The sequence below is a fragment of the Podarcis pityusensis genome, assembly GCF_964106645.2.
Source record: "Podarcis pityusensis genome assembly, chromosome: 14".
Classification (NCBI taxonomy): Eukaryota; Metazoa; Chordata; class Lepidosauria; order Squamata; family Lacertidae; genus Podarcis; species Podarcis pityusensis.
In genome coordinates this window covers 24,443,503-24,470,824 of record NC_138039.1, presented here as the reverse complement: position 1 = coordinate 24,470,824, position 27,322 = coordinate 24,443,503, and the positions used below count along the sequence as shown (strand labels likewise).

The window sequence follows — 27,322 nt, the reverse complement described above, 5'->3', positions numbered from 1 at the left end:
TCTGAAGAAACCTTAGGAAGAACTTTCTGATGGCAAGAGGTGTTTGACAGTGGAATGGACTCCCTTTCAAGATGGTGGGCTCTCCTTCACTGGAGGTTTTCAAGCAGAGATTGAATGGCCACCTGCCAGAGATTCTCAACCTGAGATTTCTGCATTGCAGGGGGATGGACTAGAGGACCCTTGGGGTCCCTTCCAATTCTACTATTCTATGACACCTCACAGAAGAAGCATAAGGTCTGCAGCTACTGCTTCTCTGTACTGCTTCCCTGCAGTTCCCACTTGCCCAGGTAGGATTGGGAGTGGGCAGGTGTGGGGAGAGGATGCTTCAGGTTACAGACTCCGCTAACCCAGAAATAGCACTTCAGGTTAAGAACTTTGCTTCAGGATGAGAACAGAAATCGTGCTCCAGCGACAGCGGGAGGCCCCATTAGCTAAAGTGGTCTTCAGGTTAAGAACAGTTTCAGGTTAAGAACGGACCTCCGGAACGAATTAAGTACTTAACCCGAGGTACCACTGTAACAGGATGCAGGCAGGTGGACTCCCTCTTCCCTTGTTTTCTGAACCCAGTTTCGCTCAAAAGCAATCTGCTCCCCCTGTCTCTCTCTCGTGGTCTTCCCACCCCCCTCCCCTCCACAACAACTCCCTTGAGGCTGGCTGGCACTCGCTTTCATTTGGCCTGATTTGCCCTGATGCTTCCCATCACGGCTTTTCATGTCTGTTGCGACACTGAGTTATTTATCTCCTTGGCAGCAAGGGACAAGGGGAGGGGAAGGAGAGGCTCCTTAAGATGGCACACCACCCCTCGTTCATCGACCACGAGATCGAGATTCCCATCTATGCAGCCTCTCAGTCAGCCTCCCCACTCAGCCTGGTGCTCTCCAGGGCTTTGGGGGGCTGCAGCTCCTCTCAGCCACAAACCAACGACCCCAGGGCTGGTGGAAGGTGCGGTTCAGAACAGCTGGAGGGCACCAGCTTGGGAGAGGTTGATCTGGAGATGGACGGGCTCTTTCCCAAGAAAGCTGGCACATCCTGGTTGGGGTTTGATCTGCCCCAGGTGCCCTCACTTAGGGGGGTGTCTTTGGTGTGGCTCCCACCCGTGACTCCCAAGCCTACCCTGAGCTGTCGGGGTAAGCGGAGGAGCTGCGCCGCTTTGCCGGTGACATTCCCCCCTTCCCCCTTTGTTTTGACAGCTTGGGGGAGGCTTGGGAGTAGCAGACAGGTGGCATGCAGAATGTCCACCATGGGCAGCTCACTCTGCCCCCGGCTGCAGGGCACCCAAGCAGCTATCCCACACCTGGGAGGACACCCTCCGTGCCACGCCCCCTTCAGGAGCGTGCCCACCCTGGGCAGCGCGGGCATATGCTCCGCCGCTGACTCTAGATCCGCTGTAGCAAACGGCAAGTGTGCACTGCAGGCATGGGGGTCGCCAAGGGACGGGCAGGGGGGCAGCTGCCTCCCCCCTAGATCAAGTTAAACAATACAAATACTTAACTAACTGACCCATCTGGTCAATTCTGTCCCCCCTAACAAAAGTCCTGCCCCCCCAACAAAAATCCTGGCTACGCCCATGACTCCAGGCACCCCATTGGCCCAGGAGGTACAGCAGCATTTGCTGCTTCCATTCTCACAGCACATCCCCTTTAAGGTCCCCCAAGCCCTACAGTCAAGACATGTAGGAGTCTAAGCGATGGAGGTGGTTGGGCTCAGTCAGAAGGTAGCTGTCCTCTCCCAGGAGAGGGGTGGGGAAACTGTGGCCTGCAGGGCTAACTTCAGCCACTTGACTCCCACAGGAGACAAGCAGATGCCTGTGGGAAATCAGTAAGTAGGACCCGAGCACAGGAGCCCGCTCCCCTCCTGCAGTTTCCAGCAAGTGGCATTCAGAAGCATCGCTGCCTCTGACCACAGAGGCAAAGCATAGCTATCACGGCTAGTAGCTGTTGATAGCCTCATCCTCCATGAATTTGTATAATTCTCCTTTAATGTCACACAAATTGGTAGCTATCACTGCTTCTTATGGGAGTGAGTTTCCCAGTTTAACACTGCCTGAAGAAGGGTGTGTGTGTGTGTGTGTGTGTGTGTGTGTGTGTGTGTATAAACCTATTCTGAATCATCCAACATTCAGCGTCATTGGATGGCCGTGGGTTCTGGTGTTAAGACAGAGGGAGAAAAACTTTCCTCTTTCCACTTTCTCCATGCCACACATCACTTTTTAAACTTCTTTTGCCTCACTGTTCCGCTGTCTTTCAAATGATGCCCAGCATTCTGAGCTGCCACAGAGAAAGACAGGTAACTCAATTCATGTGCGATGGCTGTCTCAAATTAAGAAGCTCAATTCCACATGATTCTTTCTCTACTGGGGGTGGGGGGTGGGGAGTGAGTGTGCGGAAGTGCTTTTAATATGATCATTCTTCCAAGGGACTATTTAAGGAACGCATTTGCTATTTGAGAGTCCCTTGACTGACAGAGTGCCAACCGGAGACTGACAAGGGAGGCAGGAATAAAAAGGAAGACAGAAGGGAGTGTGCAAGACCCACGGGAGCGGCTGAGATGTGTGGGCCCACTTCCCCCAGCATATGACGAGGGGGGATGTGCATGCTGGAAGCAAGACAATGCAAATGTATGCAGATCTGCTCATTTGCATAAGGCATTCCGGGCACTATTTAACTACTTGCACTGTGACGTGCTTTTGAACTGCTAGGTTGGCAGGAGCAGAGACCGAGCAACGGGAGCTCACCCCGTTGTGGGGATTCGAACCGCCAACCTTCTGATCGGCAAGTCCTAGGCTCTGTGGTTTAACCCACAGCGCCACCCACATCCCGATGATGGAATAGGACGTCCCTATTTCCATTGCCGAAATGTTGGAAGGTATGTCACTGGTCAGGGGACTGGGCTGTGCCAACAGCAGAAAATGATTTAGAATTTGTGCAAACAATGAAAAACAATGCCAGGCTTATCCTCACTCCTGAAATAGCCAAAGCCCATGTTAGGGGTTAGACACCTGGCATGAAAAGTGCTCCCTTAAAAATTCAGAGTGCTCAGAAGCAACGCCTGGAACAACGGACAGGCTCCGTGGCCTCTAAGCCCCTGCTGGCTTCAGACAATATGTGCCTCCTATTCAGGCTTTCATAGCTGGCCTTGGCAAGCTGTGTTGGCAAGGAAAGCTCACAGCTGGTGACCAGCTTTATAGGGCCACTGCTCTAAAATGGGCAGTGTAGGTTTGGGCACAAAATTAATCAAAGTAGCTTCTTGGAACCAGCAGCCACGAAACAGGCTCCCTCTGGTCTAGAAGGCACCCAGAAGCATGCACCCACCAGCATAGCATTCTGGAGCACATGTTGTGTGCTTACGGAAAGCAGAGTTGCACCATCTGTTTGAGGCCTACTAGTAGCCATTGCGGCTGCATTGTTGAATATCAAAGCAGGAAGCCAATTAATGCAGAGCAATTCTTAATGGGATTAAAAACGAGACGTGCTGGTAACATTCACATTACAGCATGTCCCCGTCGCACGGAAAGCAGTAAAACAAAATATTATATCCCCTTTGGAAACAACAAACTGCCCACATGCCCATTTCGGAGCAACCCGCTTCCCATAATAATCCATCCTGCAACAAAAACAGAAAATGAAGTTGACAACATATTTAGCCCAAGAGAGAAACTGTCAGCAGTGGAAGCCACAGAAAATATTGCAGCTGAGCTGAGGAGTATTTCAAAAAGCCTGACATCAATTCTCTCCGCGACCAAAAAAGACTCCTCCCCCCACCCAAAGCCTTTGCCACATAAATTAGATTTGCAGATTGTTCTGATTTCAGTAACCCTATCATTTTTAGAGAGTGCACAATTGTTATTTCAAGAGGTGAGAGATGGGGAGCAAGTTATTCCATTTGCATTTTGAATAGCAGCTCCCACTTCCCCAACCAATCCATGGCCAAAAACACAATTTATTTATTTTTAACCCACTTCTCTTGACTTTTGCAATGCAGTTTTCCAACCAAACAATTAAAAGGGGCATCAAAAAGCATGTATGATGGGGGAAAGGGTGCCCAAATTAAACTAGTAAAATATATATTAACAAAAATAACACACAAGAATGCATTATAAGGAAATCCCCTGCAAAGATGTGCCTATTAAGATACATGCATACATAAATACATTGACATTTTCATGCATTTCAGTTTGTTAAAAAGTTTGCAAACTGATGCAGAAATAATTGTGAATTGTGAACTGAAGATTGGGAAAATGAGAAAGTGAGGGCAGCCAAAACTGGCAGATTCATCCATTCTGTTTAGGCGACTGCAATGCATGCTTCATGGGACAGCCTCATGAAAATGACCAAGAAGAAGAAGAAGAAGAAGAAGAAGAAGAAGAAGAAGAGGAGGAGGAGGAGGAGGAGGAGGAGGAGGAGGAAGAGTTTGGATTTGATATCCTGCTTTATCACTACCTGAAGGAGTCTCAAAGCGGCTAACCTTCTCCTTTCCCTTCCTCCCCCATAACAAACACTCTGTGAGGTGAATGGGGCTGAGAGATTTCAGAGAAGTGTGACTAGCCCAAGGTCACCCAGCAGCTGCACGTGGAGGAGCGGAGATGCGAACCCGGTTCCCCAGATTACAAGTCTACTGCTCTTAACCACTACACCACACTGGCTCTCACAGAAGCTTCTGTTTGTCCAAAACAGGTGTCCAAAATGGCTAACCGGGACTGGGCATTTCGATCATGTCACTCCAGTACTTTTTCAGGTGCACTTCTTGAGCCCAACTCGGGGGCAGGGGACTAAGGAACCCGTAAAATCACCTTTCCCCAACCAAATCATCACAGACCTTGAGATCCTTTTAAAGAGGCCCTGCTCCAGTTGCCATCCTTTTTCATGGACAAAAAGGCTATAGATGGCTACTAGCCATGATGGCTCAGCTCTGCCTCCATTGCTGGGGGCAGTGATGCTTGTGCCCGGGTCCTGCTTGTCGGTTTCCCTTTGGGGTATCTGGTCAGGCGCTGTGAGAACAGGATGCCAGACTAGATGGGACATTGGCCTGATCTAGCAGGCTTTTCTGATGTTCTCACTCTGCAGTTCAAGTGCTGAATGTGCTTTGAAGCTCAGCCTCTGACGTTCCTGTCCCACCCTCTGCCTAACGCAGGCTTCAGTGAATTAAAGCTTTTCCCAGAACAATGTCACAGCAACCATTGTACACACACACACACACACACACACACACGTTCAAAATTCACCAGGCACATTTTGCACCTGGTTATTGGCCACTTGCACCCAAGTGAAGATACCTCTCCACCATTTGGAGCTGCGTCCTTGGAACTTGACTGTTTTCACACACTAGCAATACATCCTGTAGAATTCTATCCATTGCATTATATTTTTAAAAAACAATTTTTCATTGGTTTTTAAACAAATACAGTAACAACAATAACCACTGAACATCCAGCAATACATCTAATAGTGTTTGTTCTTTCCATTGACTTTAGACATAAGCTCACACATTCAGTGTGGGTTTTTGTAAAATATATTGATTTTCCAATATCATTCTAATAACAGCCTCATTATAACAACACCAATTGTATCCAATTAATACAATTATTAATGCCAATTATTCAAATGACGAATTATACAATTTAACTAAACTGGCCCCCTCACATGCTAGAGTTCATTCTCCTACATTTTTTTCTGCATTCTGAAATGTTAATAATTTCCATTACATTCCATTCAGTTATAATAATCCCTTATATAACAGCAGCAATCTTGTGATTTCAACTCATGTTGGTATAATAGGGAATTTATAAAGTTTCCAGCGAGGAACTTTAGCTGTAATTCTTATTCTTTCCTTCCTGTGACAATTTTTCCCATGATGTTTTCCCATCCATATATAGTGTTGCATCCTTTATTCCTGCAACCGTTGATGGTTCCCATCATGTCTCAGGAGAAGCTGTTATCTCACAGTTTCCAAAAGTCACTGCATCACTTCGTCCCGTGATTTGGTTTCCATGATTTTTCCAGCCTAGGAAGAACGGTCTGAATCCAGACTGCAGATAGTTAATCCAAAAACTTCTATTCTCGTAGCTGGTAAGACTCCTTCCCTCCCTGCCACTGATTTATGGCCATTTATCCTTATCTCAAACACATTCTTCTGTGGATAATGGAGGTCAGGAAGGATTTTGCAGTATATTTTCAAAGCATAGCATTTCTTACCCCTTTCCCTCTTAGTTCCTTTCTCTTATACATGCAGTTCCACTAGTTTTGTTAAATTCCATATTATATTCCAATTTCCTCCATCCTCACTTGTGCAGGTATTTTTAAAATAAAACTTGCATTCCTGGGTGGGGGGTGGGGTTGCCTTATCATAAATGTAGAAAAAAATCTTAAGTAAGCAAACTGTGGGCTCCCCTCCCCCTTTCGTCTCTTCTACCAAATGAAATCCACTCTCAATCCAAACCTTTCACATCCTTGTAGCTGGGTTGTTTTTGCAGTTTCTTATCTCATCGTCTCTGGCACATGCCTGTAAAGGTAAAGGGACCCCTGACAATTAGGTTCAGTCATGGCCGACTCTGGGGTTGCGGCGCTCATCTATCTTTATTGGCCAAGGGAGCTGGCGTACAGCTTCCGGGTCATGTGGCCAGCATGACTAAGCCGCTTCTGGCAAACCAGAGCAGAGCACGGGAAAGCCATTTAACTTCCCGTCGGAGCGGAACCTATTTATCTACTTGCACTTTGACGTGCTTTCGAACTGCTAGGTTGGCAGGAGCAGGGACCGAGCAATGGGAGCTCACCCCGTCGTGGGGATTTGAACCACCGACCTTCTGATCGGCAAGTCCTAGGCTCTGTGGTTTAACCCACAGCACCACCCGCGTCCCTGGCACACATCGTCTCTGGCACACGCCTGTAGTTTACTCCAATTAAAGTTCAATTAACAGGATAAGCTGTGCTTCCAGGAACGCGGCAGTCGGAGTGCTCCATGTACCCAGTGCTTTAGCCTCCCCTTGCATTCCATGGGGAAGCAAGTGCCAGACCACCAGGCCAACTGCAGATGAGAGCCTGGTTCCTCTTCCAACTGAAGAGGAGTGCAGATGATGAAATTCCCCCATCATTATCTGATTATCTCTGTCTCTCTCTCCTGCAGGGTTGGTGGAGACTCCATTCCTGGCGTACCGGAAACAGGAAGCCCCCACATTCAGTGTTCAAACCTATTACTTAACGTAACCTCCCTACCGAGAAGATTGAATGCATCGTATTTTATCTGCACAATCAGAATGAAATTTAGGAACCAAAAAGACGTATTGAAAAGTATGACTCTCTCTTTTTTATAATTTTTATTAAATTTTCTGTATTACAATTTCAAAAAGTGATTTTACATCCTTAAGATATCAAAGATTCAACTTTCAAGCCGTCTGGCCCCAAAATGGCAACTGGGCATTCTGTTTTGGGGACTGTAACCTTACTTTAAGGAGCCATTTGGCACCCAGCTTATATATCTGAGTTTCTAACACTCTCTCTCTCACACACACACACACAGATATTTTCCTGGTCAGGTTTCATGGCCACTAGTCTGACCTGTGGGGATCCCAGGGCTTCCCCTGGCACTGAAGTGTCACCTGGGTCCCTCCTCCTCCTCCCCGTCCGAAGCCAACCTTTAGCTGCTGGGGAGGGCAGCCTCCAGGGCTGTTCTTTCCTTCTCTCTTCTCTCTCAAAAGGACGTTGATGGAGTGACTTTGATGTGCCGAATTAGGGAAAGCGTTTCTCAAAAGGTCTGAGCCCTGCCAGGTGGCATAATGGAAGTGACAGCCTGTCTAAGCCACTAAGCTTCCAAAGAGCTACAGGCTTGCAAAGCGTCCACAAGGCAACAGGTCCAGGTGAGGAATTTAGTAATTTAGCCTCAAGGTTTCTTCAAGAAAATAAAAACATGCCCCCAATATTGCACCACACGTTTTCAACATAAAACCATTTGCTGCCCTAGGATGAGGGCTGTGCAGGTTATCTCTCTGCTTTTCAAAAGGAGTTTGCCTGCTTGCCATTTCTTTCTGTGCATGTCAGACTCTGGAGCTCTGGTTAGAATGAAGGATAAGTTACTCCATCGGCTTTGGTTTCTAGAATCATAGCACTGTATTGTGGGAAGGGACCAAAAGGTGACCTAGTTCAACCCCTTGCAATGCAGGAATCACAGCTAGTTTCTCATTTTTTCAAACTTCAGTTCTTCACACTTCCCTATCAGTTTGCACAATATATACCATACTTTTCTGTCTATAAGAGGCCCCCATGTATAAGACGCCCCCTATTTTTGGAGACTCAAAATTAAGAAAATGGGGATAGATGGCACAGAGTTGTTGAGCTTTTTTTAGGGGAGATTGCCGAAAATTGCTCACCTGCACGCATCGGTAAATCTGCCTCCCGTCTGTCCCATAACCGGCAGAAGCTGCCAATCACTCACCCAACTGCTGGAGCGTCAGCCAATAAACACCCCCCATTGTCGCAGCAACCAATAACATGCACAACAGCTGCTGACAGCCTCGGCAGCAACCAATCAAACGTCCACCCTATGCACTACCCATGTATAAGATGCCCCATACTTTTTAGCATGATTTTTAAAGAAAAAACACATAGTCTTATATACAGAAAAGTACGGTATATTTGTGGATGCAACTTTACCTAATATACACAGTTTTACAAATCTATTTCCTCTAACGTAAGGCACTTTGCACGTTATTTTCACTAATATCAACACTATGAACGCTATGAACACGTTACCCGCGAATTTGCAAACTTGTACCCATTACTTGACCGGAGAACGGCATTGCAAAAATTGGAGAAGTGTGAATTTTGAAGCGTGGCTGCTGCAGTTCCAGTTCGCTTATCATTTCAGAAGGTGTGAATTAAGTAGGCTTAACCTTTACATGCAAAGTGGATGGGATTTCTCCCCCCTCCATGACTGGGATGATGTAATTTGAGACTGGCCAGAGCTGAGTCAGCTAGCCTGGGGGAGCTAAGAACCTCTTTCAGGTACAGAAGAGAATGGAGGTGTGCACCTTCAACCCATCTGTTTGGCAGAGGGCAAGAGCTCTGAACTGGCCACGATGTCTTTGATCTCCCTCTACTGTCAGAGGCAGTCTCTTAATACCAGCTGCTTGAAATGAGATGCTTCAAAGGGGAGTGCTGCACAGATTCATTTTCCCGATCTGCCCATTGCTGCATTAAAACCAGGCCACTTGCTCACCACAACAGCTTATGATCCCTCCCCCAGAGGTTCTTGCTGTTCTAGCAAACCCAAGGCCAAAGCATCTTGAGGAGTAAGTAGCCGAGCAAACCAGATGTCAGAGGCTGCTTAAGGACATGGGGTATAAGCAGCAGCTTAAGCTGCCCACTCTCATTCCTCTGGCATGGAATTCAGACCAGCCAGCAAATCCACAGCTGCCCACAGCGCTAAACATCTGCACTGCTCTTGGGCCTCAATGTGGTTGTGTATTTATGACAAGCTCATATTAACAACACCTTTGGTACCAAATGAATGGTGCATGACTTGGTGGCAAGGGGCTGAAAGTTCCCATAGAAAACTTCCACAACTTTGTGCCCTCCAGATGTTTTGGACCAGATGTTTTGGGTGCTGGCTCCTAGGGCTCAAGCACTTTTGGCCCCCTCTATATTTTGGGAGTAGCGTCTGGGCGCCCCCCATTGGCAAGAAGCCAAAGTGCGGAGCTGAGGACAGTGTGCCTCCAATGGCTGGCTCCTTCTCCCCTTCTCCTGCCACAGAGAAGAAGGAGAGTTGAAGCAGCATCCGGCCAGTGACAGCGCCAGGAGGAGGCAGTGGAGGGGCTGCCGGCCATTAAGCTGCGTGGCTGCCGTGTTTGGCTCCTCCCGATGTCCTGATATCACACGCACAATGCTCCCACCCTCCACAAATCGCCTTTGCAAGATGGCGCCTCTGTTTTGGACTACAATTCCTATCAGTCCCAACCCACACAGCCATTTTGGACTACAACTCCCATCAGCCTCAGTCAGCATGAACATGGTTAGGACTACCACTCCCAGGATGCATATGGCCATGCTGGCTGAGGGTGATGGGAGCTGAAGCCCAAAACATCTGTGAAGGACACCAGGTAGGGGAAAGCTGTCCTCGACCTAGCCCCAGACTCTTCAGCAAGAACCGAAAGCAACGTCAGCCAAGAATCCTCTTTGTGCCTGTAGGGGTAATCCAGCAACACTTTTCGAGACAGCTACATCCTAACCTCAACACAGATGCACAGATTTGGGCCTTGACTGTGCTCCCAGTTGGAAGCCACTCAGGTGCCTGACAGCAATCCCTCCTGGCTGAATTGCATTGCTCAAGCCACACTTGAAAGGCTTTTTGCAGCGCCCCAAACTACCTCTGGCTCTCATAACTAAGCTGGAGTTGTGGGAAATTATTTATTTATATTTATTTTTAAAAATTTGCATACCATTATATCATTTAAAAAAAAAAAAAATCAAAGCAGTTTACAGCACTAAAACCATGCAATAAAACCATTAAAAAGGTAAAAGGTAATCATTGTGGAAGGCTTGATTTCTTGTTGTCAAATGAGCCTCACCTGCTCGGGGAATGACCAGTGATGCTCCTGCAGCTGCTCTTAGTGACTGAGTCGGGATATTATAAGGGTTCGTGTGATCCCTAAGGTACCCTTGACCTAAGTTGTTCAGGGCTTGGTAAATTAATGCGAGAACCTTGAGCATGGCTCAGTAGTAGATGGCTGCCATTGGCAAAGCAGACAAAGCTAGTGAAAGGAACTCTTAGCCAACCCTCAGCCTGAAGGGCAGGCTCTCCAGCTCAGAGATCCCAAGGCCTGAGCATGCACACACCTCACAAGGCAAGGGTCCAGCTCTGAGACCCTCAAGGATTAGGGCTGGGTGATATATTGATATATAGTCTCAAACCAGTTTGAAGGCCATATCGTGATATTGGTGTCATAAATTTTGGCCTGGCGATATATCGCGAATCATGATGTGTAGGGCTGGGCGATATATTGTCCAAAACCAGTTTCAAGCCCATATCATGATATTGGTGCCAAAATTTTTGGACTGGCAATATATTGCGAATCATGATGTCTGTGTGTGCTATGCCAAAATCACAATGTGGGGGAAACTGTGAAGTCAGCCCATGCCTCTACATAGCTCCATCCTTATTTCAGACATTGTGATATATCCGTATATCACAATGTTTAGCTGGCGATATATCACAATGTTGTTAACCTGATATTGCCCAGCCCTACTAGAATCCAGGTACGAAGCCAAGAACTGCCAAAGCTGTTGAAGGCTGCACACTTTTCTCTGCACTGTTAACAGCAACCCAGCAGGCAAAGCATCACTTGTCCCTTTCTTTGCATGCTTGCAAATGCTTTTGCTGCTTCGGGAAAGGAAGCGCGGGGAGAGCCAAACACTTTGGAATCCCCCTCTGGTTCACAACTCTGGGGGACCTGCGAGATCTTCTGCAAACATCACTGTGCCCTGATGTGCCACCCAAGCCCTGCACACGTCAGGCAAGGTGACCTGGCAACACCAGTTGTCCCTCAGCCAAAGGCAAGAAGCAGCCCTGAGGCTTTTCTGGATGCCTTCCTTGAAGCTCTCAACTTCACTCCCTGCCCTTTGATGCGACTAATTTTTATTTAAAGAGACATTGCCAAGTTGGCATAATTATGCTTTATCTGCTCAACAAAGGAGCCTTACGCTAAATAGACCTCGCACAGATAAGAGGGCCTATTTTCTTCAAGGGCGTTGACATGAAGTGGAGCAGACAGATCAAAAGAGAGCACAAGGCTGAGGAATGTGGGGCTTTATTTTTTTAGATAATTGGAAAAGGCTCCATTCTTTCCTTTTTTGCTCTTAATGCTCTTAGAAAAAAAGGGAGCTTAATTTTCAGATTGATACCAGCTCTGAGAGCAAAGAAGGCACAAACTGATCCCTCTGCCCTGCAAAAGGAAACCATCTATTGAGCAGCCCAAATACAGAAAGCTCCTCTTCTGATCTCCAAAGACCCTCACTCCCACCCAACGCGAATGAAGAGAAAAAAGACCTGAGAGAGCTTTGAACGCATCCAGAGCAGACCTCAACAAGCTGGTGCCAATCAGATGTTTTGGATGATAGCTCCCATCAGCCCCCAGGTAAAGAGCTGGTGGGAGCTGTAGTCTGAAAGATCAGGATGGTGCCATATCGTGAAGGTTGATTTAGATCAGAACTTCCTAAACATATATTAAAAGCAGAGACGTTGGAGATGTTGTCTTGCCTGAGGTTTCATTTACTGAGGTTCCAAACCAGCTAAGGCTGTCAAAGCAGCTTCAGGTTGTACGCAATGTGTTTTCATCAATTGCAGTCATGGCTCTCCCCACCCCATCCGCCTCCCAAGACTGTGAAATGCTGTTCTCAAAATTGCATTGTTTCTCAGGACGGCAGGGTTTTCCGTCGTAGTCACAAGTGGCCCACAGAGGTTTGACTTCACCCCTGGAGGCAAACTCCATTGTCTCTTGAAACAGACAAATGCCAACAACAACTGTGGGACTACAGATTCTAAAATTTGGCTGAACCCCATTTTCTCCAGTCCTGAATCAAGCAAATTCTACTCTGTGCTGGCAAAGAAACAGCTGGAGTGTCAATGAAAGTTGGAGGTTTTTAAACAGAGGTTTAATGGCCATCTGGCAGAGATTATTTAGTTGTGATTCCATCCTTGCAAAGGGCTGGACTGGATGCCCCTTGGGGCCCCTTCAAACTCTACAGTTCCATGATTTCTATGAAGAACCTCGGCTGAACTTTAGGTTTGAGGTCCTCGTGATCCTGACTGTTGTAAACCCTGGTTGAAATGTGACATGTAGGTCTCATCCAGGCTTCCTTTTGTGCTGTGCTTTCCAAGCACAGTTTGTAGATCATATCCAAGCTTCTTTTCCCCCCTAGAAAGGCTTGATATTTATTGCTGAATTGGTACAAACAGCAATCAATGGGAAACCCAATTTCTGTTTGTTCTGATTCAGCAGTAAACAGCAGGAGAAAATCTGGAAAGCTAGATCTGGAAAGCTCAGGCCTGTGCCTGGAATGCACAGTGCAAAAGGGGGTCTGGATGAGTCCTTAGTGTGGTTAAACAGCAACAACAATAAACAGACCTCTCTGCAACTCTTGATGCATTTAAAACCAGATTGCTGGTATTCACACAGGTAATGTTCACGTGTTGGTTCAACAGCCTTCCACAACCTATCGCAAGCCTCCAGAGGTTTTCAATTGCAGTAGAGCTGGGCTGCCTGGGGTTGCTGGCAGCTGCAGCCTAAAATATATTGAGGGCACCAGGTTGGCAAAGGCTGATCTAGACCATGGGTCTGCAGAACGTAAAGGCTGAATGTTGGTGCACAGGTAAGTGTGTTGAGATTTTTTGCATGGCCAGTGTTCAGCTTAAACCAGGCCAACTGACCTTTCTTTACTTGCAAACAAAGGAGCTGTAGTCGGTTTGGAAATGCAGTCTGATGTCACAACCAACTGCTGCTCCCAACTGGGGAACTCCCAGCCCTGAAGTCAGGCTTCTGCTTTGCTGGTTTGCTGTCATCCCATTGAGCACGTTCCACTGGGAGCCCATCCAGGCTGAAGTGCTCCTACTACCCAGGCAAATGTGCTTCCCCAAGTCCCATCAAAGCGGAAAGGAACTGCTTGAGAGCACTAACACAGCTAATGGAACTTCTTCCAGCAGATTAAGTGGTCTTATGATTGTGGCATAAGGAGGAGATGTCTTAAGCCTTCCAGCTGTTCACTCCTTGCAGAAGGCAAAGGCGCTCTCGAGAGTGAGCTGGGGCAAAAAGCAACAGAGTCTTGCAGCACCTTAAAAAGTCTAACAAATGTACCAGTGAAGATTTCGTGGACTGCTGACTGCCTCCTCAAAAGACAAGGCGCTTTGGCAAAGATGGAGCAAGCTTTTTTCCTGATGCTCCAGAGGGAAGGACCCAAATCAAAGGATTCAAATACAAGGAAGGAGATTCTGACTAAACATTAGGAAGAACTTTCTGATGGTAAGAGCTGTTCAGTGGTAGAGTGGACTACCTTCACGGAATGCTTTTTTTTGTTGGGAGCCACCCAGTGTGGCTGGGGCAACCCAGTCAGATGCATATACACCATCATCATAATGATAATTATACTTGATTCATTCCTAACTTAGCTGTTTTCAACCAAAGGTGGGGAAATGCACTGTTATAAGCTGGAGAAGATTTAGTAAAGGAATCAGTGAAAGCATGGGGCCTGATCCACCAAAAAGTTATTGTGCAAATGCCGCATTGGTATTTATTATTAAACTGGTATTGTTATTATTCCTAAAATTGATGCACAAAAATTCAGCACAGCAATGCAGGCCATGCCTGTAGGCTTACAATCTGCAGCAGCCTCCCCCAACAGGGTGCCCTCCAAAGATTTTGTGTACTACAACTCCCATCAACCCCAGTGGCATACAGCTGTGCTGGTTGAGTCTGTTGAGAGTTGTAATCCAAAACATCTGGAGGATATAAGGTTACAGAAAGCTTCCCTAAAGTGAGAGATTTTTTGAAGTTTAAGAAAAAGAGAGAGGGGTGGGGAGAAAGAAAGGATGAAAGAAAGAAAGAAAGATCCTAAATCTGACAGAAAGGCCACAGACCAGAGGGTATATTTTGGTCTCCTCATCACAAAAAGGCTAATAATAGCTGCTGTGGGAGCAAGGAGGTTCAGTAGCGTCTCAAAATCAATGACCCGGCAGCGCTAGAAATTAGCCCGTTTCCATGGTGAAGGCAAATTGCCAGACAGTCCCAAGGCAAATTGCCCAAAGTCGATGGGCAAGGAGGAGGCTCCTGTCCTTGCAGGTGCAAAGAAGTGCAGACTGAGCCAAAGAAAAACAAGGTGGAACAGCCCAGCTCAAGCTCCCTGGACAGGCCAACAAAAGTGAGATTGAGCACAGAGAGAGAGCATTTCAATGGGGTTGGTGGGGGGAGATCACAAGCTGCTCCTGTTCCTCTCCACCCCTCATTGAAAGAACATCTACTTGACATGCAGAAAGCCCTAGGTTTAATCCCCAATGGCCTCTCCAGGCAAGGCTGTAACAGCAGGGCACAAATGAAATAAGTAAGTAAATAAAAGGTAGGTAGGCAGGTAGCTAGGTACATTTATATCCCACCTTTTTCCAGCTCCTCATTTAATCCTCACAACAGCCCTTTGAGGTAGGTTAGGCTGAGAAGCAGCGACTGGCCCAAGGTCACCCAGGGAGCTTCATGGCCAAGTGCTACCTCCCAGCTCCTAGTTGGATACTCTAACCATTATGCCACACTAGATCTCAAAAGCAAAATAACAAAAACGAACAATGTAAGAAAAGCTGTAAAACGCAGCCCATCAGAGACGATGGGCTGCAGAATGAAAGAAGGGAGGCTCACAAGCACCCAGCAGCCACCTCAGAAGTAAGGTAAAGGTAAAGGTACCCCTGCCCGTACGGGCCAGTCTTGACAGACTCTAGGGTTGTGCGCCCATCTAACTTAAGAGGCCGGGGGCCAGCGCTGTCCGAAGACACTTCCGGGTCACGTGGCCAGCGTGACAAAGCTGCATCTGGTGAGCCAGCGCAGCACACGGAAACACCGTTTACCTTCCCACCAGTAAGCGGTCCCTATTTATCTACTTGCACCCGCGGGTGCTTTCGAACTGCTAGGTTGGCAGGCACTGGGACTGAGCAGCGGGAGCACACCCCGCCGCGGGGATTCGAACCGCAGACCTTTCGATCGGCAAGCCCTAGGCGTTGAGGCTTTTACCCACAGCGCCACCCGCGTCCCAGAAGTAAGGTAAGCAGGAGAAAAACCCTGAAACCTGGAGTCAGAATCCCACCAACATGTTGTCCCTCCTTTGATCATTTTTGGATGCACTTCTTTTCTCATTAACGGAGGGCAAAGGGTCTGGGATGCGGGGAGGAAGTGCAGAAGGACAGTTTGCCAGGGCGCTCATCCAACCTGCCCTCACTGTTTTTAGAACATCGCACCTACCTCCCCCCTCAAGAAGGAGCTTAGTTGAGTTTACTTACATCTGAGGCAGGGCCCTTGTCTGCACCAGGGCAAGTGAAGGTAACAAATTCATGGCACCTCTTGTGGACGACGAAGCAGCAGACTGCAAGGAGAGAGCAAAGAAAGGAGAATTTAATGGAGAGCTAACTAAGCGGTGGTGGAGGGGTAAGATTTGAGGGACCCCTGCACGGTCAGGTCTTGCAATCCCCCAGCAGGCCAGATATTTATTTTGCACTTAACATGGCTTTGCAAGGCATGACAGATTTGTTTCCTATTCTTCTTCAAGCAAGGAAATTAATTCTCAATTAAGGGTTGCTTAATGGGATTATTCATCTCTTGTTTTGCTTTCTGAGCGAGGCACTGAAAGGCTGGTCATTCACAAGCAAACTGCTGAAGAACATCAAGTAGAAACCAGAACTCTTTTATTGGTTTATGGCAACAAGGCCTGTGATGGATAAGATCGTTAGGTGATTCATTTGAGCCTAAGACCAAGAAGCCATTTCCAGGTGTATCAGCCTGGAATCAGCAAGGGTGGAAGAAGTGTTGCATTTTGTCTGTCCTGGATCATTCATTCATTCATTCATTCATTGCATATAAATCCCATCTTTCCTTCAAAATGGTATGCATGGTTCTCCTCCCTCCTCATTTAATCCCCACAACAACCCTGTGAGGTAGGGTTAGGCAGAGAGACCGTGACTGGCCCAAGATTGCCCAGTGAGCTTCGTAGCTGAGTGGGGATTTGAACCCTGGTTTCCCAGGTCCTAGTCTGACACTCTAACCACTACACCACACTGGCTCTCTGTGGGAAGCTGAATCACCCAATACAGTGGTACCTCAGGCTAAGTACTTAATTTGTTCTGGAGGTCCGTTCTTAACCTGAAACTGTTCTTAACCTGAAGCACCACTTTAGCTAATGAGGCCTCCCGCTGCTGCCACGCAGCCGGAACACAATTTCTGTTCTCATCCTGAAGCAAAGTTCTTAACCCGAGGTACTATTTCTGGGTTAGTGGAGTCTGTAACCTGAAGCGTCTGTAACCTGAAGCGTGTGTAACCTGAGGTACCACTGTATTTAGCTTCACTGGATGACACTGCTGTATTATGGGAGAGGGAGAAAAAATATTTCTCTCCATTTTCTCCGTACTTTTATACACTTCTAGCCTGTTATTCGCCTTTTTTTACTAAACTGAAAAGTTCCCAATACTGCAACCTTTCTTCACAGGAGAGTTGCTCCAACCTCTTGATCAATTTGGTTGCCCTTTCCCACATCTACAAGATCCTTTTCAAGGTGAGGCAACCAGAAATGTACACGGTATTTCAAATGGGGTTGCACCATTCTTTTGTATAACACCATTATGACAATTGGCAACTTTACTTTTGACTCCTTTCCCAATGGCCCCTAATACGGATTCACCTTTTTTTGAAACCATCTTAATCTGGGCAGCAGAACAGATGCAAAAGAGCCCAGCAGAGCTCCAGAGCTGCTTGCATTCATTTCAACGTGGCTTGCTGTGCAGGAGAACCGCTTGGCTGGATGGGGCCTCATATTACTCAGAACAGGATCATCTGCATTCCTTGCCAGACACCAGAAGCCTTCTGAGACAGCCCAAAGCAGGCATAGGCAAACTTGGCCCTCCAGATGTTTTGGGACTACAACTCCCATCATCCCTGACCACTGGTCCTGTTAGCTAGGGATGATGGGAGCTGTAGCCCCAAAACATCTGGAGGGCTAAGTTTGCCTATGCCTGGCCCAGAGCAACAAGCCTGTGTAAGAACAGGACAGCCCAGTGTCTGGCTGCAGCTGGATCAGGTCAAAGGATCCCATCGAGTCCAGCATCCTGTTCTCACCAGATGCCCCAAGGAGAAGAAGCCAACAAGCAGGACATGGAGGGGGGGCAACCACAACAGAAACATCTCTCCCCACTTGTGCTCCCCAGCAATTGCAGTGGGGGGCAAAAGGCCACAAGAGGCAGAGGGCCCAACATTTCTGTCAGGGGCCATGTCAAGGAGGGAAACACAGAGGGCAATTCCTTCGGCCAGGTTCAGCCACTCCCAAACCAAGACAAGTTCTCTCTGCTGCCTCTCCCCTCCCAGGGCACACTACATTTCCCTAGCAATGGTGTAGCCAGACTTCAAACATGTGCAGCCATAGTTATCCTTTACTAGGATCGTAGGAATCTGCCTTATCCAGATCAGAAGTTCATCTAGCTTCTCAATCTTGTCTACATGGACTGGCAACAGCTCTCCAGGGTGAAGGCATGAGTCTTTTACCCCCATCAACTCTACCTGGAGATTCCATCGGGGATGGAGATTCCATCGGGATTCCATTGGACCTGGAACATTCTGGATGCAGAGAAGATGCCCAAGGTCTACCAATCAGAGCCCAGTGCAATAGAGCAGCTTAGGGTGGGGCTGGAGACATAATTTAAGGACCAGAGTGCCTCCGAGCACATGCTCAGATTTGTTTTGAGCACTAGCAGTGAGCTCACAGTCCAGTCACACACACAAAAACCCAGTTTCCTCTCCTCCCAAGTTTTCTTCATCTCAGCAGCCTAACTGAAAGGAGGAATATTTTTTGGGTTGCTACTGTTCTTAAACAATTGGAAGTCAGAAAGTCATGGTGATCACCCAGAAATCTATAAGCAGATCCCAATTTGCCTTTTTCTGGCCTGTGTCAATTCTGGGTGTGTCTTTACATAAGTCAATATTTAAGTGAATACTGTAGCACAAGAAATATATTTAAATCTGTATTTCATCTCAGTGTATGCATCTCCACATGGTTTTCGAGCCAGGAATTGTATTGCAAAGTTCAGAGCGGTGCAAAATGCAAAGGACAGTGACATTCTGATCTGTTTAGTGGTTAGGGAGGTGCAAATTAGGTCGCTTCATTTTAAAATGCAGAGCAAATGTCAGTTCTTCTCTGTCTCTCCCTTCCACCCACCCTTGCCCCAGGGTGTCTTTAAATATTAAAGTCAAGGGTGGGGGTACACAGGGATTCTAGAGGACACCTCCTTTCACTGTTGACCAGAGGACGGGGAGATGGGGAGGGAATGAGCCATTTTGCCCTTGGAGAGAGTCCTGTTGCTCAGACAGGAACGATGTGGCCAACGAGAATGTAGCAGGAGTCAAGGCTGTTGCCAGAATTCCACTCGGCCCTTCTCTGATATGACACCCTCTCTGATCCTTGTGCCTGAGGTTCTGTTTCAAAGTTTAATTATTAAGTAAGGCATGAAATATATATCACGCACACACTTCACACCTTCCCAGTAGCATCCTGGAGTCTGCAGCTCTCATTCACCAGGCAGCAAAATAATTAGGTGCCAAATGTTACACAGTGCAGAACTAGGCAACCATATCAAAATAGATTGCAAAAAGGTGCAATTTAATAAATGGATTTTTAGGGGGGGGGAATAAAGAAGTATATTCCTGTTATGGAGGACTGCAAACACATCTTGATCCCCCAATCCCGCCACCATCACCAGAGCAGGCTCAGCCACTCGCCGCCTTGGCCAGCCATCCAGTCTAGCTGCCAGACCAAAGTTGTTCTTCCTGTTTCTACCAATGAGCAGCAGAGCAACCATTGCGATGGCCACCTCATATTGACTGGGAGTGCTTGGCCTTTTCAGCGATCAATAGGAACACAGATTGTTCTATCCATAACATAGATTGTTGTGAAAGGAAGTCGTTTCATTTACAAATGAGATCCAATAGCAAAATGTGAGTTTTGGCCCATCGCCTGCCTCTGGGCTGGGGAAATCTATGCAGGTCATTTCGGTTGAGGCTGAAGGATCAGGCAATAGAAACTTTTGGGCAACTTGCTTCCAAGGAGCACCCAGTGGCCACATGCACACCACACATTTGACACACTGTTGTACCACTTGCAGCAGTCATGGCTGCCCTCAAAGAATCCTGGGAACTGTAGCATGTTATGGGTGCTGAGAGCAGTTAGGTAAAGGTAAAGGGACCCCTGACCATTAGGTCCAGTCATGGCCGACTCTGGGGTTGCGGCGCTCATCTCGCTTTATTGGTCGAGGGAGCTGGAGTACAGCTTCCGGGTCATGTGTCCAGCATGACTAAGCCGCTTCTGGAGAACCAGAGCAGGGCACGGAAACGCCGTTTACCTTCCTGCCAGAGCGGTATCTATTTATCTACTTGCACTTTGATGTGCTTTCGAACTGCTAGGTGGGCAGGAGCTGGGACCAAGCAATGTGAGCTCACCCTATTCAAACTGCCGACCTTCTGATCGGCAAGTCCTAGGCTCTGTGGTTTAACCCACAGCGCCACCCGTGTCCCTGAGAGCAGTTAGGAGGCCCATTTATTTCCCTCACAGAGCTACAGTTCCCAGAGTGGTTTATCAGCTGATCCCTCTACCCAGGTCAGGGGAGGAGGAAGGGGGTGCGGTGGGGGCAGTCCACCCCGGGTGTCACCACTGGGGGGGGTGACAAAATGCCGGGCAGCACTCACCATGGGGCCTGCAGTGTACCCGAGCCACGCATCTCTCCTGAGAGTGACGCAGTGGCTTGGGCGACCACAGGCTCCACGCTGCCCCAAATGGTCCGCCCACCACCTCCCCCTCAGCTGTAGGGCAGCTGAGTGGGAGGAAGCAGGCAGACTGCTCAGAAGCCCTGCGGAGCATCCTGCCCCAGATGGCGCCCCCCATGGGTGGCTGGCCCCGCCTCCGGGCACAGGGCACACATGCTGCCCCAGGCACCCAATCTGCTTGCTCCGCTGCTGACCCAGGGAAAGAATGGGGGCCTACTAACAAGTCTCAGCATCCTTAGCAAACTATACTTCCCAGGATTCTTTGGGGGAAGCCTGTGAAAAATGGTATAACAGTGCTTTGAATACCTGATGTGAATGTGGCCACTGCATAAATTATGGAATTTGATCTCACATGATGTAGTGATGGCTTTAAAAAAGGAATAGACGAAGTCATGGAGGAGAGGGCTGTTGAAGGCTACTAGCCATTATGGTGATGCTCTGCCTCTGCGGTTGGAAGAAGTAATGGATCTGAATGTGAGTAGCTGGGAACCACAGCAGTGGAGAGGGCTCTTGTGCTTGGATCCTGCTTGTGGGTTTCCCATTGGGGCATCTGGTTGGCCACTTTGGGAACAGGATGCTGGACTAGATGGGCTACTGGCCTGCTCCAGGAGGGTTCTTGTGTTCTTAAACTCATGGAGGAGAAGACTTTCAAAGGTTGCTCCTACTAGTCCTGCTGGCTATGTTTTCCTTCCACTGTTGGGGGCATTATGCCTCTGAATACCAGTTCCTGGGGAGAGATGCTGTTGCATTCAAGTACTGCAGAAGCAACCCCCCCCCCCCCGAACTAGAGTACTATAACATTAATTTATCTTCAGAAAAGTCACCCCACAACCAGCCTACTTTCAGGAACTGGTTGTTTTTCTTAATTGGAGCATTGCACACCAACCCGTAAAAACAAAATGTTCCAAGAAAGAATATGCGAAGGCAAGGAACATCTAACAAAAGTGAACTGCAACATATAAGTATGCTTAATTCCAGGTTGGAAATTTTAAAAAATTAAACCTATCCCATTACAGCTTTTTGTCTTCAGACAATGTCAAGCTTCAAGAAAGATTTATATGCTGGAATTTATCTGCAGCCCGCAGTTAAGGGTCTTCATTCTTATTTTATTCTACTATTCATAGGGGTTCCCGTGATGCATTTGGCCCTAGCTAGGAATTTGCTAAAGGTGGGAGGGGGCTGGGCAAGCCCCCAGTATCCACACACCCACACCCCATCCACCTTCTTGCAATGATGGTCTGAAAGCCAAATCCAAATGCATTCAGCTAAGGACACTTGAATCTCTCTTTGGACCTTCCTTCTCAATGTATGAAGGTCTGAAGTGGAGCCAGCATCTGTGTGGATGTCTGGGGGCAAAGCCACATGAACACCCCAGGGACAATCGCCCGCTTTTAGCCCACCTGTGTTCACTCAGAAGGCCTGCAGAGGGCAACTGGCTGTCTTTCTATTTCAGCCTTCCCCAACTTAGGACTTAGCTAGACCAGTAAATAAAAAGTGATTGATATGTCTTGTATGTGCAATATAACGTTGTGCCGCCAGATGGCGATGTGGAGTCCCATTTTTCTCTCTACCAGTTTTCCCTATTTAAATTTACAAGGCTTTGAAATGAAACACTTCTTCAATGAGTCTAGATTCAGCCCTAGTGTCCCTCCAGAGACACAGAGATGAAGCCATTGTGGGTCCCTTTCTGGCCTGAACAACATGAGATGCAGATGGACCTGAACTGGAACCCAACCATTCATAAATATACCATAAGAAAACAGAAGAAAAGAGCCCTGTTCAATCAGACCAGTAGTCCATCAGATCCAGTGTCTGTTCTCACAGTGGCCAACCCAATGTCCCAATGGGCATCCCACAAGCAGAATTTGAAGGCAAGAGCCCTCTCCCCATCTGTGCTTTCCAGCAACTGATATTCAGAAGTATTGCTGCCTCTGACCATGGAGACAGAGCATAGCCATCCTGAGTAACAGCCATGGACAGCCCTCTCCTCCATGAATTTGTCCAATCCTCTTTTAAAGCCATCCAAGTTGGTGGCCATCACTGCCTCCTGTGGCAGTGAGTTCCATAGTTTAAATCTGCTCTGCATGAAGAGATCCTTCCTTTTCAGTCTTCCAACATTCAGCTTCATTGGATGGCCATGAGTTCTAGTGTCATGGGGGGGGGGGGGACATTTCTCTATCCACTTTCTGCAATGCCATGCATAACTTTATACATTGCCATCACATTGCCTTTTCTCTAAACTAGAAAGCCCCAAATCCTGATTAAACTCTGCTTTGCCCCCTTTTTTCCCTTTAGTTTTTATAATAACACTAACACACTCCCTGTTCTAAAAGAAAAACTGGTATGATTACTGATTTTCTAGAATGTTAACATTTGCCCTCATTGGTTTTTCGAACCAACCAGATTAGACCCCAGGAAACCAGGGGCCAAATCCTCACGCAGCCATGAAACTCATAGGGTGATCTTGGACCAGTCACTCACTCTCAGCATAACCTACTTTGCAAGGTTGTTGTGGGTGGGGGGGACAAAGGGGGAGGAGAACTATGTAGGCCACCTCAAGCTCCTTGAATATAAATGCAAATAAACAAGTAAATAATACTTGTCTGCTGTGGGTGGGTCATAAACCAGAGTAAAAAATGGGTGGGGGTCATCCCTCTCCCCCACCCCCACTTCATTCCTGTTCTCTCTGTGCCACTCAATTTGCCAGGGAGGGACAGACTGTGCTTGCTAGGGGTCTGAGTCTTCTTTTCTCCTCCTCCTATCTGTTTTGGCTCCTCCCCCCAACTCCTTTTCCTACGGTCCAACCTGCTCTAAGCCCTTTGGCCCTTGACTGGGCCATTTTTGGTGCACTGGGTCTTCTGCAGTATCACAAATCGTGGTCCTCCCTCCATCACTCCCAGCTGCTCGTAAACAGTGTCATAAAACCCTGTCATTGGGGACACGGCTGAGTTTGCACCCACCCACACATGTCATCTGTTTATCTTTCATTCCACGGAGATCCCTGCAGCTCTCTGCTTTTGATTCCCAGGAGGGGGCGGAGGGCGGCTGAGAATAGCTTTATCCATTCCAAGTCCTGAGCACAAACTTGCTGGGTTCACACATCTCTGACTTCAACTGTACTTGATGTTCCCATTCTTCCAAGCATTGAAATGCAACTGCCTGTCACAGGCTCTGAGCACAAGAGCCCTGTCACCTCCTGTGGTTTACAGCACTGCTGCCTCAAACTGGTGCAGGCAGAGCATAGCCCAGGGGTAGGCAACCTAAGGCCCAGGGGCCGGATGTGGCCCAATCGCCTTCTCAATCCAGCCTGCGGATGGTCCGCTAATCACCATGTTTTTACATGAGTAGAACGTGTCCTTTTATTTAAAATGCATCTCTGGGTTATTTGTGGAGCCTGCCTGGTGTTTTTACATGAGTAGAATGTGTGCTTTTATTTAAAAGGCATCTCTGCGTTATTTGTGGGGCATAGGAATTCGTTCTTTCCCCCCCAAAAAATACAGTCCAGCCCACCACAAGGTCTGAGGGACAGTGGACCGGCCCACGGCTAAAAAAGGTTGCTGAACCCTGGTATAGCCTTTCCTCTGGGGGTTCTCTAGCTGGCCCTTCCGACTCCCCAAGGCCACAGCCCCTCCCCCCTTGCTTTGTACCCTGCTGAGTGTTTTTGCCTGTCTAGAGCATGGCTTTGAATTCAGATAATACTCCTTGGTGGCTTGGATGGGAGCTTGAAAAATGTATGTGTGAGCAAATGAACATTAATTGCTCTGCTCAGGCTTGCTCTTGGCCCTGCCTACCTCTAGCATGAGGCCCCTGGAAGGTTGTGTAGAAAGGAAGGTGACCCCTCCAACTGAAAAACGCTCCCCTCTTCTGCCATTCACTCTTTCTCTGTGGTTCCTGCATTCCAGGGGATGGACTAGAATCAGCGGTTCTCAACCTGTGGGTCCCCAGATGTTGTTGGACTACAACTCCCATCATCCCTGAGCTCTGGCCTTGCTAGCTAGGGGTGATGGGAGTTGTAGTTCAACAACGTCTGGGGACCCACAGGTTGAGAAAGGCTGGAATAGATGATCCTTTGTCCTCCCTCCTGGTGCCTCCATTTCCTCTGATTCAGCCCTTCTCATGCCTCTATTTTTCCAGCCCTTCACTACACCTCAGCTGAATTCCAGACAGCCGGCATGGGCAGGGAGCCAAACCACTTTGGCGTGTCTCCTAGACACATCACAACAACACATTTTTTATTATTGGTTGTTGTTGTTTATTTACAAACATGAACACACACACACACATATGTTGGCAGTGATTGCCCTGTGACAACACTGGTCTCGGAAACGCAAGAGCAGTGCCTTAAGCAGCTCCTTTGGCAGCCAGCTTCAAAAACTCCACATTGTGGGCAATTTCAAAGCTGCCTGCATGAAGTGAGCCCTTCTCTGGGCTTGGCTTTCTGTAGTTAGGATGATCAGAAATTGAGGTGAAGAAAGGTGCCGAAAGGTGAGCCCTGAAATTACACAGTTAATTGCCAGCTTAGAGTGGAGTCATCTGAGATGCCTGACAGCCTCTAGTGATGATATGAATTTTGACATGAGGGTATGAGAAGCAGGCCTGGCCTTCCAGCCACCCTCGCTGAGACTCTGTCACAAACGTCTCTGAAGAAAGATCCCCATTGCAGGTGCTTCTAAGAACATGAGAAGAGCCTGCTGGTAGTCGGATGCCATGGGGAAGCATGCAAGCAGAACCTAGGTAAGAGGGCCATCCTGGCTAGTAGCCATTGTTTGTTTCTCCTCCATGAATTTATCTAATCTCCGCCTCCTGTGGGAGTGAGTTCCACAGTTTGGCTATATTCTATGTGAAGAAGGACTTTATTTTATGTGTGGGACCACACCTGGAATACTGTGTCCATTTCTAGGCACCGCAATTTAAAAAGGATGTTGACAAGCTGGAACTTGTGCAGAGGAGGGCAACCAAGAGGTCTGGAAACCAAGTCTTATGAGGAACGGTTGCTGGAGCTGGATGTGTTTAGCCTAGAAGAGAGGAGACTGAGAGGAGATACGATAGCCATCTTCAAATAAGTGAAGGCATGGAAGATGGAGCAAGCTTGTTTTCTCCTGCTCTGGAGGGTAGGACAACCAAGGACTTCATGTTACAATAAAGATTCTGACTAAACATCAGGGAGAGCTTTCTGACAGTGAGAGCTGTTTGACATTTGGAACGGTTTCCCTCGGGAGGTTGTGGACTCTCCTTCCTTGGAGGTTTTTAAGCAGAGGCTGGATGGCTATCTGTCATGGATGCTTTAGCAGAGATTCCTGCATTGCAGGGGGTTGGACTAGATGAACCTTGGGTCCCTTCCACTACTAGGATTCTAAGATTCTATCATTCTATTATTCTGTGTTCTGAATCTCCCAACATACAGTTTCATTGGACGTTCATGAGAAAAATTCTCTATCTACTTTCTCCATGCCATGCGTGATTTTTAAAACTTTTATCATGTCCCCTCTTCCCTCTTCTCACAGTGGCCAACCAGATGCCCTGATGGGAAGCCCCCAAGCAGTTCATGAATGCAACACAGTGCTCCTTGATCCTCCATGAATTTCCATATCCCCTCCTCAAAGCCATCTGAGCTGGTGGCCATCATGAAATCCTGTGCAAGCAGATTCCATAGTTTAACAGTGTGCCGGGTGAGAAAGTCCTTATTCCCATCCATTCTGATTCTCGCACCCTCCAGGGAACTGGAGCTTTCCGAGAAAGCAAATAGCTTCCGACAAAGGCTGTTCAATGTCCGCCAGCACATGCAACATCCCAAAGGATCCCTGAGGAATCCGCTGGCAGTTACTCCCATTGGCAATGGATTGATTCATGCTGGAAATAATTACCTCTCCAGATAGCAGTTTTTTCTCAAAGCTAGGAAGGGTGGTTTTTCTCACTGCCTGCAAATACCGGTTTAGAAGTTCCGCTACTTCTCTTGGTTAATACAAGAAGAGATGTGGAGCAGTATGTCACTTGCCTACTGATGACTCTTCAGCCCAAACATCTGGATGAACTCACCCAGCTGTTTCAAGTTGGTTGTTAAATAGCATGAAGAACATGGTGGAACCAGTGAAGGCTGTTCCATGAGAGCAAATGGGGCACTGCCCCTCCAGTCTGGCCTCAGCCAGCCCCACCTGCCTACTTAAAGCCAGTTCAGGGGGCGGAGCCTGGCTCTCAGCTTCCTCCTCCTCCTCTGTCCCTTGTAGAAAGGAGAGGAGGGAGGAGACAAAATGAGAAGTAGTTGGCTCTGCTTGTCATTGGCTCTGGCGCCACCTAATGTTGGTCTCCTTGCCTTCCACCCTGCCAGTCCCAGTGGGCACCAGCCACCATAGCGTGGAGCCCTGCGAAACCCCAGAAGCCAAAGGGGCAGAGCTGGAGTCGTGACATAGGTTATCCACTAGGGCACACAAAGACCTGCAAGATCTCCTTACTGCATACATGCCCACTCAACCGCTTCAACCTGTGGAACTGGCATGGTTACAAGTGCCACATCATATTCATTCTGCATTTGTGTATACAGTGGTACCTCAGGTTAAGAACTTAATTCATTCTGGAGGTCCATTCTTAACCTGAAACTGTTCTTAACCTGAGGTACCACTTTAGCTAATGGGGCCTCCTGCTGCCACCGTGCCACTGCCGCACGATTTCTGTTCTCATCCTGAAGCAAAGTTCTTAACCTGAGGTACTATTTCTGGGTTAGTGGAGTCTGTAACCTGAAGCGTCTGTAACCTGAAGCATCTGTAACCCGAGGTACCACTGTATATAGCA

At 47.8% G+C, this 27,322-nt stretch overlaps 1 protein-coding gene across 2 annotated transcripts in view; it reads right to left on the bottom strand.

The window, feature by feature from the left end:
• The window catches only part of PRKCB (protein kinase C beta), a 179,891-nt gene that overhangs the window by 95,497 nt on the left and 57,072 nt on the right, over positions 1-27,322 (bottom strand). For both annotated transcript variants that reach the window (XM_080981702.1, XM_080981701.1), the window contains exon 3: positions 16,018-16,100. In XM_080981702.1, the coding sequence (XP_080837828.1) occupies positions 16,018-16,100 (83 nt within the window). The remainder of the gene's footprint in view (positions 1-16,017; positions 16,101-27,322) is intronic.